Here is a 13,579-nt window from a genome sequence, read left to right as displayed (position 1 = left end):
TCACACAATTGCTGATCTGGAATGTTTAATCAGGCAGCAGATTGCGTTTAGGCATGGATATTCTATAGACTGGAGCGTTATAATGTGTTACTGTTATTAAGTAACATCCTTTTTTTTCTCCCCATTGTTTTTATTCAGAAATTTACTTAGAAACTCGGCAATGTACTCTAATATCATACATCTATGGAGGGGCTAGCAACGCTGGTAGGTCGACCACTCATATTTCACCAGCAGGTGAAAGGTTGACTTCACCAATTACAGATTTAGACCTGTGCGTTAGGATTTGTTTTACACCCGGTGGCCTGAAGCCCCCAGGTGACTCTCTATACAAGACCACACACGCACTATATGGAGCCTTGTGCAAGAGTCACATTGACAACAGAGTTTCATTGTGAGACCCAGCAGCTGCAGGCTGGGGTTTGGAATGAAAACTGACATCGCAAATGATCTGATCTCCATGATCGTGAGTTTTGCAGTACTCTGCAGTCAGTAGGGAATATAACTGCAATGTCCGCTTGAAGCTGCGTGGCTCTTCTGATGTATTTCAATAAACTGACAGTTACTCATCATGGAAAACTACCTAGAACTGATTTGTAATGGGTGCTATTCCCCCACGACTCTTCCTTAGGTACGAATTTCTAAGGAGCAAATTATTTACACCATGTTCACAGAAAGATAGCCATGTGCTTTAATGGTGAAAATGGCTTTAGTGTGGTTTTTGGGAGGTACCTAGGAATTTTAATAGGTTGTAAGCTCACAAGCAGTATGCCCCATTCTCTTCTTTCTGTACTTGTATGTGATAATGTCATGGTACGGTGTAGCATTTTTGTCTACTACAGCGCTTGTGAAGTATGGTTTTGAGTTTGTCTCCTTTTACCTTTCATAAAAAAACACTTCTTAAGCGTGGAATCATGCAGCCTCCGATCCGTCACATTTAACATTCTAGCTTAAATTTAACCATAATATCATTTAGTCATACAAGTGATTGCCACATCCCCTTCGATAAAGAAAATGGTGAATGTACTGTTTGTCAAATATATGAAGTGTTTGTTCTGAGTTTAAAATGTAACCCAATTCTTTGGCTTATTAATACTGTTTTAGGTTGGTTTTCCAGGCTGCAAACTAATGCCCATTTTTTGCCCTCTCTCCTTCTGCAGCATATGCACTTCCGGATCTGACGGAGCAGTTCTCACCTCCTGATGTTGCTCCACCAATGCTTATTAAGCTCATAGAAGCCATCGAAAGAAAAGGTAAAGCTTTTGCAATACAAGGCATCGTGTGTTAGCCAGACACGATGATAAATGTTACAATTACTTTACTATAAGCATAACAACTGAGTAGCAAAACTATGTTTCCAAATCAACATCACAAAGTGTAAAGGATGAATAAAAGAACCTGTTGTGTGACCTATATGCAGACATGTAAATATATACTGAAAGACAGACCAGAATGCTGCCGACATCCACGTGGCATGTCGTAAAACTGCTTTTTTAACAAAAGTACTTTTTTTATGCATTTACAAACTTTCCACAGCCATTTTTGCTTTAATTTGTTAATCATGCATATTTAAATTGGTTTGCAACAGGCAATAAGGTAAATGGCTAGCCTTGTGTCTGGCAGCTCTGGTTGTATGACCTGAAACACTCTTTTACTTAAAGTGCTCACCTCCTACTATTATATGCTATGTAGTGTGTTTGCATGACCCCTACATCTGTTTTTTAGGTCTGGAATCTGCAATATTGTACAGATCGCTAGGTTCCAGCACCGTGGCCGATCTGCGACAGATCCTTGAATGTGGTAAGTAGATTTGTGGTGAGGAGGAGCAGCAGCATTCAAGCCATTGTCACACATGAGCCCACTACCTGTCAAGTGACACCAGTAGCATTGCTGGATGATGAGGGAATTCCCAGACTCCCTTCTCCCCTCTACTGCTGAGCCATGTATTAGGCTCTAGGCCCCTCTGGCTTTCCCATGCTTACTTGTCATGGTGTGCATGATCCTTTTGCATCCCTTTTGCTGTCGGCATTCGAAGAATGGATAAAAGCTCCTCACTGACACTTCAGCAAAACTTGAGAATGAATGCACAATGAACGCAGAGCTTGTTTAATGATACAATTGTGTAGGTAACCTAAATTTGTTTTATACACAAATGAAAATTTTAAGAATGCATTCTTCAAATAATTGTAAGCATTTTGTGGGTTCTGCGTCAGTTCCTTACCCGATGATAGCCGCTGTGTTCTGCATTCCTACCAGTAGATGGCGCTGCACACCATGAGCTTGTAGTCTGATTTTTTTTTCACATAAGCTGTAATTTTCCACTATATTTGTATGCAGCCTTTAGCTGTCTTCTGGTCTATCCATATTGGCTAACTTTAAAATACTTTTTAATCAGGCAATGTTGTGTTTAATTGTTAGGTACATACTCAGAGTATACATAGGATTGTTTTAATAATGTAATAATTCCTTGAAAACCACTCCCCTTGATATTTTTTTGTAGTAGAGATTGCTTTAGAAATAAAGGCACTATTTTCCCTTTATTGAGATTTTAGGTTACTATACATTGTACTTTTTGTATATCATTATATCATTATTACAATTACTAATGTAATACATTTTCGCAGCTAGTACTATTTTTCCCTATGCAAATGCGTAGGGGCGTTTAATCAATATCTCATGTATACATTTTATTCATTTATCTAGCCTCGTAGTTTTCATTGTTGGTTGAGCAGAACAAGACACAATACTGTCACTTTAAGACGTCACTCTGACCTTAAAGTATCTCTGATCAAACCCTTCCCCACCCTTACAAGACTCATCGTAATGCTTGTTTACACAAAATATTTGCCCTCAAAACACTGAGTTGTTAGAATCATCTTTTTATAGCCTTATTACTTGTATAACAAACCTCAGGTAGTTTCAAGAAAGCCTTTTGTAGCATTTTAGTGTATGACAGAGCTTGGACTGCGCCGTATGAATATATTGATCACTGGAAGGCCTTTTCTAAATGACAAAGTGGGTTTATTAGTGAATATTGGCTTTCTGTAAGATTTATTTTCATATTTATGCAAAAAGCTTTGCTGAAAACTGTAAGATGCTTTTTTTTTTTTTTTTTAAACTTTCTTCCATAATGTGTTTCTTTTGCAGATCCGTCCGGGATTGATTTTGAGCAGTTTGATTTACCTACTTTGTCAGATGCTTTAAAACGATATCTTTTGGATCTCCCAAACCCTGTCATTCCAGCTTTAATATACAATGAAATGCTCTCTGCTGTCAGAGGTATGCTGCTTAAAGACTTTTTTTTTTGTTCGTTTTAATGTTTTTATATGTACTCAGGAAAAATATAGAAAATGCGATACAAAAAACACCTGCTTCATGAGCATTATAGGCAGAATGAATGTGGACCTTTTTAGAAGAATAAAACATATAATGTTTAACAATATCAAGGCCTCTCTATCTGTGTGCATAAAGAGGTAATTGTTAACCTTTTTTATCAGTGCTGGCAACTGTAGCATATTTGGGGAGGACATAGTGTTCTTGGGTTCAGCAGCCTGTGCCGGTTTGAGCACCTGCTTGTCATTATAACGCTTATCTTTTTCACAAAGTCCATGTAGAGAGAGTAGGACGTCTCAGTTTTTACCCCACAGCCCTAATGTTCTGTCACATGTTCTTAAAACAGGAGACTGAGCTGATAACCTTCAGAGAACGAGACCTGTAGGTGGCATTTCATAGCCAGTGACATGTAACACTGTAAAAGTAATCCCACCTTCTGAAATCTGCGGTTGACATCGGTGCAAATGAAATTCTCAAACTTTTTGAAGAGTTTCCATTTGCACATACAACTGTGAACCTTTCTGAATGGTGAATTTTCCACAGACTGGATTATCATTTTGATTTAATTATTCCTGCAGAATCTTTAAATTCGGATGACTATGCACAGCTATTGAGGAAAATCATCCAATCTGCAAACGTTCCTCACCAGTACAGGCTCACACTCCAATATCTACTGAAGCATTTCTTTCAACTGTGTCAAAGTTCCAGCAAAAACCAGCTAAGCGCAAAGTTCCTTGCCGAAATTTTTAGCCCGCTTCTTTACAGAAACCAACTATCGAGGTATGTTATTGAATAATTCTATAGGTAAAGAAAATATGTATAGGGGTGAAGGTGTGTGTGTGTGTGTGTAATATATATGTGTGAATATATATATATATATCTATATGTGTGTGAATATATATATATATATATATCTATATGTGTGTGAATATATATATATATATGTGTGTATATGTATATAATATAATGCACATGTGTAGTTATTTATATAGTAAAATGTGTCCACATTTAAAGAGGGTACATTGCGTAATGTTTGATTAGGTTACTGACCCTGGTTTTGAAAAGTAGTTTGTATTAATAAAAACTTAAGGCTAACTTCAGAATTTTGTTATGAAGCTATGACATTTGGGATTTAAAATTGCCATGCTGTTTCAGTAATTAGTTTTTGCTGTTTACCACCTACGTTTATACTTTTCATACTGTACTAATGAATTATCTTACTGTTTTCTGTTCTAGCTCTGACAGTACTGAGTACAGTGCTCAGATCCTAGAAGTTCTCATTGCAAGTGAATGGAATGAGAGGCAAGCAGCTCCAGGTAAAATCTTTCTCTTTTTCTTTTCAGCATAGTTTTACCCTAGGGTTATTTGAGTGTGTAGTTATGTACGAACAGTTCTCTGAAAATACTACTGCCAGATAGCTTTAGAATTGCACGCAGACACGTGGCAAGTAAGGGGTTGCTTTGTATATCTGTACAAGTTCAGGCATAGTCCTTGCAATGCTAGCAGTATACAGGCATTTAAGCCCCTGTGAACTATGGTGGGTCCGCCAGTAATGATCCTTAGTCCCGGAACCGTTTGCCAGCTTTAGGCTGTGTATTGGAGTCTGCAGCTGGTGGGCTGTTTTTTCTCTTTCATAGTTCGCTGTTCACTTGTGTGACAGCAATGCTGTAATTTAATATCAACATGAGTCGGGCAATGATTACAAGATGCAGAAATGGTCGTGGGGACTTATACTATAAATGAGCTTGGTTCTGGCTTGTATAGCAATATACAGTTTTGGAGAAAACTGTTTTCATATAAGGTGACTAGTATGATGCTTTTTTGGTTGCAGTTGTCGTGGATTGAAACTTTTTTTTTTTGTTATGTTTCATTCGTTCTTTCATTGTTTTTGGTTTTATATGCACGTTTAACTATATGTAACCGTTCTAACACAAAGTACCAAAACTTTCCTTCAAGCTGCTTAAAAAGGCAAAAGGCTTTTGGATGTTGACTTTTTCCTTCTTTAGTTCAACAATTAGTTGCTGTTCCCTTAAAGTGGTTTAACAGGTCATGTTGATACCTCTTGCCCTGATGTACTTTGCAAAAGGGCATGGCGGTGGTTCTGCTTTTTAAAGCTGTTCCTAAAGCTACAATCCATGAAACCACAAGTGTTAATGAAGTAAGAACAACAGCGTTGTGTGCTTGTCTGCCTAATAACCAGTGCTTCATAGTGCTCTTATCTGTAATCCCATATTTCAAATGAAAGGAGTTAAGTACATTGCCATGGTTGGAAATATCTAACAGGTTTAAGCTTTATCCTGAAATTCTAGCAGAGGCTTTACTTTTTTTACAGTGTTAACTTCTTGTGCAGCAAAAATAAATAAAAAACCAAAACAGTAAAGCTATTTTCTTTTTTATTATTATTTTCCCAAATTGTCATGAATAAAGCCAGGGTATAATAACGTACTGAAATTACATTTTTATTGGCATCAGATATGTTACCCACCGGAGTAGATTATTAATGCGGTCTTTCAGGTATGGGTTGTAATACACTGGGGCAGATAATATTAGTGAATGTCTCTGTGCTGACAGTGAGCTTATATACATTTTCTTTTGAATCTCCTCTTCTTCACCAGCCCTACTCCAGTTTCCTTAAAAATAGCTTTTGAATAGTGTCACTGGGAATTGGTCCCAGAACCCAAGAAAAAGCTCTAGACCCAAAGTTAAAGACCTCTTCCCACTTAGATGAGGGAAAACAAGACGGGTTACTTCTTTTAAGATACCCTCTACCATGACAGCTAGATAGAGATGCGTTGTCTAGCAGAGCTATATGTGCCGTGTACCTGTATTTTTACTCTCTTGCCTGAGCACATGATATAAGTCAGCAGATGCCCGATACAGCAACAATGTTTCTTATCATGAATATCTCTAATTAGGCTGTAAAGTAGGAACTTTCTGTACTTTTTTATCACTGCTCTAGATTGCCATGAAATAAGGCTTCTTCCGTGTAAAGACACCGTACAGTGTATATAGATTGACTATCCTATATATCTTTACAGCTACAGTTTTGTTTTGTTTTTTGTCGACTGGTCTGTTTTTACACACATTTTTACATTATATTACAGCATATTTGTTTAAAACCCAGCTGTAGAGGCTGTTATCGTTCGCTTCATCTAACCCCATTTTCATTCCCGGGATTTAGGACTCGCCTTGCCCCTAAATCTTTAATTTTAAGTTGTAAGCCTGTAGAGGTTCGTTGTATCATTTAGCTGTTCATTTCTAGATGTGGGAATTTGCTTTGTGTAGAGAAGTAGCCACCAGAGGTCGCTCTGCAATAAGACAAACTTTACTTTCTACTTCCAAGCTGTGTGGGGATCAGTATGTTCCCTTCTTTATCATATCATATATACAGATTTGGTGGTATGTTAACCTGCTGCAGTTTTAACATTTCAAGCATTGATGATAATGTACAGTTTTTTTGTTGTTGACTCTAGCTTTGTTTTATGTGAGGTTGTTTAGTCTTTTAATGATCTGTTTGGTATTTTGCTGTATTAGATATTAGTGCTGTGGTCAAAGGCTTTTGTGCAAAAATGTTCTTTAATTCAAATCACTGTACTTTTTACTTTTCAGTAGTTCTTGGTAATATAAATAAGTTGTTGCTTGATGAACTATCTATTAACAGAATGAACGTTAAATATGCGTGTGTGTGTGTATATATATATATATATATATATATATATATATATGCTTGTGTATATACATACACACACACACACACACACACACTGTGTGAATACGTTCAGAACAATACGCCTGGAGCTGCTGCGTGACACGGAAATAAAGATAACCCTGGCCGTGCGGAGGTTAAATGCTTCTGGTCCATCTGTATTAGTGTTGTGTGAGGTTAGGGTCTGTGTGGCAGACAGGCTGGCTGATGAATGAGAGGGGGTATCTGTGCAGACACGTTGGTCTCTGCTTTCTTGGAGGTAGACGCTGCTTTCGCGTGCCAGCGATCTGCTTCTATTTTTTGCTGGTGAGCTGAGCCACTTCCTGAATTTGGCTGCTCTCGCAGATGTACTTGACTGCCTTGGTGTTTGAACATTGCACCCAGAAGCCAGTAACGGAGACTATTTAAAGTCCCAGCACAATGGTCATCTCCGTTACTGAGCTAAAAGCAGGTTGCTTCCCATATCAGCCACTTGTTAGTCGATGACAGCTTCAGTTTTGATTGACAGCCTCTTGTGCCCCTCCCCCCATCTGAAATCCCTAGCTCAGCAAATATTTGAACCTCCTAGAGTTAATCATAAAACTGAGATCTTTATCTCCGAGAGACGTGCAAAGCTTAAAGCCTCTGTGCCTTTTCCCCTCCCTCCTCTCTCCCGAGTACTGTACTGAAATCGCCTTCACTTGTAATCATTAACTCGAAATGAAGGACTAGATTCCACTGCATTACCTCTGCGGCTTAATCACGGAACAAAGTAGGAGCTCAGTTCATCGCACTGGAGACTTTTCGCCGATAGGATTTTATGCTTCTTCGCGGATAGTCCGTTTTCACGCACGCACATAGCACTTTCTTCCTGAAATATTTTCAGTCTTTGTGTAATTGAAGATATTTTGGGACTTAAGGATTTACTTTGGTGGATAATAATGCATGATATTCAGGGTAAGTCCTATTTCTTTTTTATTTGATACCTCCCTTGGATGCTTTTGGTTGTTGTTTTTTTTTTGTTTAGCTCTTCTGGATTTATTTTCTTTTCCAAGTGGTGGTAATTTTGCTTTTAAACTTAGAAGGCAGCTTTGAGGCTCGTTGCCTTTGGTCTCTAGTTAGAGATGATCTGGAGATATGGAGGAAATGTACGTGTCAGTGCCCCGTCCTGCACTATTTAGCACAGACATCCAGAGCAAGCTAGACTGGTTTGGGTAGAGCGTTCACCTGATCGTGACAGCGTGACAGTCTGTGCACTGCCTATTAACACTTTTCTAGCAGTATCCGTGGCGAGTTCTGCAGCGTTTACATGTATGTAAGGTACATGGATGTATGTACATCGTTTTCAGTCTGTAAACCTTTTTAATGTGTTCCATTTTTTATTGCAAAGAATAAACTGCAGCTATCGTTTTTGTCACGTTTCGTGTGCATGGCCCTTCCCTCGAATAGTTCCAGCGGGTTTTATGATTCCTTTGCGTGCCCCTCGTTCATGCAATCTGCGCCTGGATCTTTACGAATCCCATAAGTAGTGTTTGTGTGGAGCGGCGGTTTCTCTAGTTAATGGCAATAGTTCTGTAGTATGTGGTTGATTTGTTTGCATTTTACATCGTGGCTATGTAACTTAAAGCTTGGTGGTATGTTACAAATAACAGCAGGCAGTGTATTGAGTGCGCTATATCTTCTTGTCCAACAAAAGTGATGTTTAGCACCTGTCCTATTCGAGGTCACTTTAGAGTGGACATAACTGCGCATGTAAATTACATTCTCCAACCTGTATATGATGTAATCCTTTCATTAAACAAATGGATGGTTACTCTTACCCGTCTGCCTCTTGTGCCGTTTGTTGGTGTGCATGTAAATAGCTGTAGAAATTAGATGGCTCCAATGGTGATCACTTGATTTGTGTATACGTGGGGGTGTGGGGGAATATTTATTTCCTAGTTGCCATCCTCTTCCATTGTGTGGCCTCTTTCTTAGGAGTCTTGGTATGGACACGGTGACCAGTAGCTCAGGCATGATCGTGGCAATCTACGTGTAGGGGAGAATGTCCTCGCTACGTGCTGCTGCAGCAGATCAGCTTCTGTCAGTCTGCCAGCATTGGAACATACCATTTAGCAGTGTCATAAAAGAGGAATTACAAAGCTCACGTAATATGATCGAAAGTGAGAAACCCAACGTAAAGCAATTTCCCTTTGTCTTTTTTTTTATGATTCTGTCAAATAGATATCCTCTCCCTCTACAGTAAATGTCGGTACAGGGTAGGGACAGGAGTGGCTCTTCAGTGGTACGTTCTATAGGATTGCTTGAATGATGTAATCTCCTTAAAGGTGCAGCCCCCTTAAAGGTGTTCAAGGGAATAGAAAGCCACTGAAATCTAGGTATAGCGTTTTCCTCAGCATTCGACTAACCTGCGAAACGATGTGCAATGCCATGTGGACTATGGATGAACTAGCCCCCGAATACATTAAATCTGATATCCATTACGGCTCAGACTTGATGTTTTATTTAGAAATGGATGATCAAGGTAATGCTGTTAAATGTTCTTTGTGTTTTTTTTGTCCTAGCTTTGTAGCGGGTATATCTGGATTTCTTTTTATCACAAATGCATTTCAAAACAAATATTATGTCTCTGGTTTTTCCAGTTGATTTTTTTTTTTTTTTTATTTGTCAACATTAATGTTTCTCTCTTTGTTGCCTTAAAAAGTCTGTTCATCTGCTTGGTTATGGTTTCCCTAGGTTTAAGCATTTTGATTCACAGTTATATCGTGTGTAGCTTGTTATCTAGAATGTCTTTCATCTAATTGCAACATTGTTTCCCTGAAAGACACATTATGAATATTCTGTATATGTTATCCTTGATTTAACTGGTTTGTGTGGAAACAACCTTACGGTTATTGTTGAGCTAGAAAAAAAAAACTATTAAAGAAAGCTTAGAAACAAATCTGTGTTTGCAGATCACAGCTTTTTAACTGTCTTTCCCCACAGTGGCATTACCTGGTGTGCTCCGTCATTAAGTAATGTTCAGAGAAGCCTTTGTCACCCGCTGTGAAGTCTACTTAAGCAAAGCTTTATATTCTCACACATTTTTAGTATCTTCAAACATGTATTTGATAAAATAAATTGCTTGACAGAAGCATGACTTCAGTTTAACATTCAAGTTAAAGAGGTTTTTTTTTCTTCTTCTTCATTCCAGCACTGCCACCAAAGCCTCCGAAATCTGCTGTAACAAGTAACGGTACGAATCACAGTATGTCTCTGCAAGATGCAGAATGGTACTGGGGAGACATCTCAAGGTAATTATATATAAGACTTTTAATAAACATTATTTAGAAATAAATAAATAAATAAAAAACTTTTGTCATTCAACATTATAGTACAAAAAGTACTGATAAGTACCATTCATTATTCTTGGCCTTCCCAGCTCCAACATAGTGACTCTTTAGGCGGCCATCATTATTTAAACCAATTTGAATATATTAACCTAGGCGTTACATATTTTATATGATTTGCCACATAATTTTTGTATAATGCATTTTTTTGTGCTAGTGCTTTCTTTTCTGCTACACTTAATGAGTTTTTGTATCGTTACTGCTTTTACTTTTTACCTAAGCTTATGTTATGTACAACCTGTTTCTGCCTTTTCTGTTTAGAGAGGAGGTAAACGAGAAGCTACGTGACACCACTGATGGTACCTTTTTGGTACGAGATGCTTCTACAAAAATGCATGGCGACTATACTCTTACACTAAGGTAAACAGTGGTTTATTGTATATCTTATTTTTTATTTTTTATTATGTTTGTGTATATTAGGTTTTTAATGTGTAATGCATATTTATGTTATTTTTATTTTATTTTTCAGGAAAGGGGGAAATAACAAATTAATCAAGATCTTTCACCAGGATGGAAAATATGGCTTTTCAGATCCCTTAACATTTAACTCTGTAGTTGAGCTGATCAACCACTACCGAAATGAGTCATTGGCCCAGTACAACCCTAAGCTGGATGTAAAACTTGCGTACCCAGTGTCCAAGTTACAACAGGTAATTAAAAACCAGGGCGCTAAACACAAAAATAATTTTACAAATTTTTTAGACTATAAGATTTAAAATGCGCATTTTTTTCAAACCATGATTTTCTTTTTAAGGATCAAGTTGTCAAGGAAGACAGTATTGAAGCCGTCGGGAAGAAATTACGAGAATATAATTTACAGTTTGAAGAAAAGAATCAGGAATACGATAGACTGTATGAAGATTACACCAGAACGTCTCAGGTATGTCATGTGTAATCTATTTTTTGTACTCATTATGGTGTTGATATGGGCTGTATTTTAGTGTTGTTCGTTATGTTGTTAAATAGAGCCCCTGGTTTTGCATTGCAGGAAATTCAAATGAAAAGAACTGCAATTGAAGCATTTAATGAAACCATAAAAATCTTTGAGGAGCAGTGCCAAACACAAGAAAAATACAGCAAGGAATATATAGAGAAATTCAGGCGTGAAGGAAATGAGAAAGAAATACAAAGGTATGTTTTCAGTAAACCATGTCATTGTTCAATTTGTTTTGCTCCGATGGGAAAATTCAGCTAGTCAATAAACTTTGCTCAATGCATTGCTTGAAATCCCCAATAAACTTTATTATTATTAGAACCTGGAAGAAATGCTCATCCTAGCTACGTGTAAGGGGCCATTTTATGTAATGTAAATATGTTTTGGGCAAACAAGACAAACGTGAGGTTTTGTCATCCTCTAATTAGCACCCCCACCCCCCTTTTTCTGGGGAAAAATGATTATTTAGGGCATGTATGGTTATTGAACGGCATAAAATAATGCTGGCTTTTTATCACATACACATAACACTGGTGATCCAAATAAGTGTTGTGTTTTCAGATATGATACTTAAAATACTATTTTTTCCTCCCTTAGGATTTTGCACAATCATGAAAAGCTTAAGTCCCGAATTAGTGAAATTGTGGACAGCAAGCGTAGGCTGGAGGAAGATTTGAAGAAACAGGCGGCAGAATATCGTGAGATTGACAAACGTATGAACAGCATTAAACCAGACTTGATTCAGCTAAGAAAAACCAGAGACCAGTACTTAACGTAAGAAGCATTCCATTATTCCCATTTACCCTTTCTTTATGTAAGCCTCGTGATCTAAGGTATCTTTTTTTTTATTTTTATTTTTTTTATTTGACAGGTGGTTGACACAAAAAGGAGTCAGACAGAAGAAACTAAACGAGTGGCTTGGAAATGAAAACACAGAAGAGTAAGTATTTTTGTGCTTCTGAAATTTTCAACTATGACCCTATAGCAAAATAAAACTCGGTATTATTAAGGCATTCTACAGGCATCCCTGTACTCTGATCTTAGATTGTTAAAATTTAAATAGGAGAGATATAGTTCATTTTGCTATCCCAAACAGTACATACTGTTATCCTTAATGGAAAGATTTTTTTCTTCTTCAAAAAAGCAGCGTTATCCTATATGATTGAGTTGTTTTGTTGCATATCTGATTCCCTGCGCATTTCAGGAGGTAACCTACAGAAAGTTCATTTGTCAGTCTATTTGTATGACCGGGAATGTTTCTTCTATTTTCAGTCAGTACTCCACGGTTGAAGATGAGGACCTGCCACACCATGAAGAGAAAACATGGAATGTTGGCAATATAAACCGAATCCAAGCAGAAAATCTGCTACGTGGAAAGCGAGATGGAACATTCCTTGTGCGAGAGAGTAGCAAGCAGGGGTGCTACGCATGCTCTGTGGTGTACGTATTTATTTTACTTTGGAACGTTGGTAACGCTACATGATATATTGTTTGCCACATAATCTAAATTGCATCTATTTTTCCTGCAGGGCGGACGGCGAGGTTAAGCACTGTGTCATAAACAAAACTCTTACCGGATATGGATTTGCAGAACCATACAATTTGTACAGCTCTCTGAAAGAACTGGTGCTTCATTACCAACATACGTCCCTTGTACAGCACAATGACTCTCTGAACGTCACGCTAGCATACCCTGTATATGCACAGCAGAGGCGATGAACAGTTAACAGACTATGGAATCTATTCCTAAAATTGACAACACTGAGGCCTATTTCGGCAGAGAGAAATCTAAAGCTCCCTTGTTGGCCCGCTTCACAAGATTGAGCTGCAGTATCAAAGCTATCTTCAAATGGGATGAGAGCTTTTTCCGCCATGGACGCAGGAGATGAGTGTTAAGCTGTGAATGTATGTTTCTAAGCTATCATGCTTGCTTTCTAAGAACAAGAAGCACAGCAACGGAAAGATATGCCATTTCAAGCCTATCTCCAGGCCTACAGCTACCCAGGGGCCTCTACCATGGTGCTTGTTTACGTTCTATTGAAGCTTTATTAGCTTGTATGTTGGTCACCGCAGATCCAAGAAGCCAAGGTGTACTGTGGGGAAATGTTCCATCACCTTTTTTTAAGGACTCCCTGTAAATTGCTTACCAGAACTTCTTACACCGCCTTGTGGATTGTTTCATTTTCCAAAAATATATGTAGCAGAATGGCACTTTTCTTCATTTCTTAAAGAAATGTAAAA

At 37.9% G+C, this 13,579-nt stretch overlaps 1 protein-coding gene across 3 annotated transcripts in view; it reads left to right on the top strand.

The window, feature by feature from the left end:
* The window catches only part of LOC149285501 (phosphatidylinositol 3-kinase regulatory subunit alpha), a 28,883-nt gene extending 15,826 nt beyond the window's left edge, over window positions 1–13,057 (top strand). The window contains exons 2-15 of one of the 3 annotated variants that reach the window (XM_089495225.1): window positions 1,158–1,250; window positions 1,723–1,797; window positions 3,145–3,276; window positions 3,909–4,110; window positions 4,567–4,646; window positions 10,209–10,308; window positions 10,666–10,764; window positions 10,874–11,054; window positions 11,159–11,284; window positions 11,393–11,535; window positions 11,936–12,112; window positions 12,210–12,278; window positions 12,611–12,778; window positions 12,868–13,057. In XM_089495225.1, coding sequence (XP_089351351.1) covers window positions 1,158–1,250; window positions 1,723–1,797; window positions 3,145–3,276; window positions 3,909–4,110; window positions 4,567–4,646; window positions 10,209–10,308; window positions 10,666–10,764; window positions 10,874–11,054; window positions 11,159–11,284; window positions 11,393–11,535; window positions 11,936–12,112; window positions 12,210–12,278; window positions 12,611–12,778; window positions 12,868–13,057 — 1,835 coding nt within the window. Of the gene's footprint in view, window positions 1–1,157; window positions 1,251–1,722; window positions 1,798–3,144; window positions 3,277–3,908; window positions 4,111–4,566; window positions 4,647–7,956; window positions 7,973–9,433; window positions 9,540–10,208; window positions 10,309–10,665; window positions 10,765–10,873; window positions 11,055–11,158; window positions 11,285–11,392; window positions 11,536–11,935; window positions 12,113–12,209; window positions 12,279–12,610; window positions 12,779–12,867 lie in introns of those variants that run through there. The other 2 variants (XM_089495229.1, XM_089495226.1) reach the window with 2 other exon arrangements.
* Window positions 13,058–13,579: the final 522 nt, after the last annotated feature.

The sequence above is a fragment of the Sceloporus occidentalis genome, unplaced genomic scaffold (genome assembly GCF_023333645.1).
Source record: "Sceloporus occidentalis isolate IW3139 unplaced genomic scaffold, rSceOcc1.0.p SCAF_78, whole genome shotgun sequence".
NCBI lineage: Eukaryota > Metazoa > Chordata > Lepidosauria > Squamata > Phrynosomatidae > Sceloporus > Sceloporus occidentalis.
The sequence above is the reverse complement of the archived record's forward strand: the minus strand, read 5'-3'. Positions and strand labels throughout refer to the sequence as shown.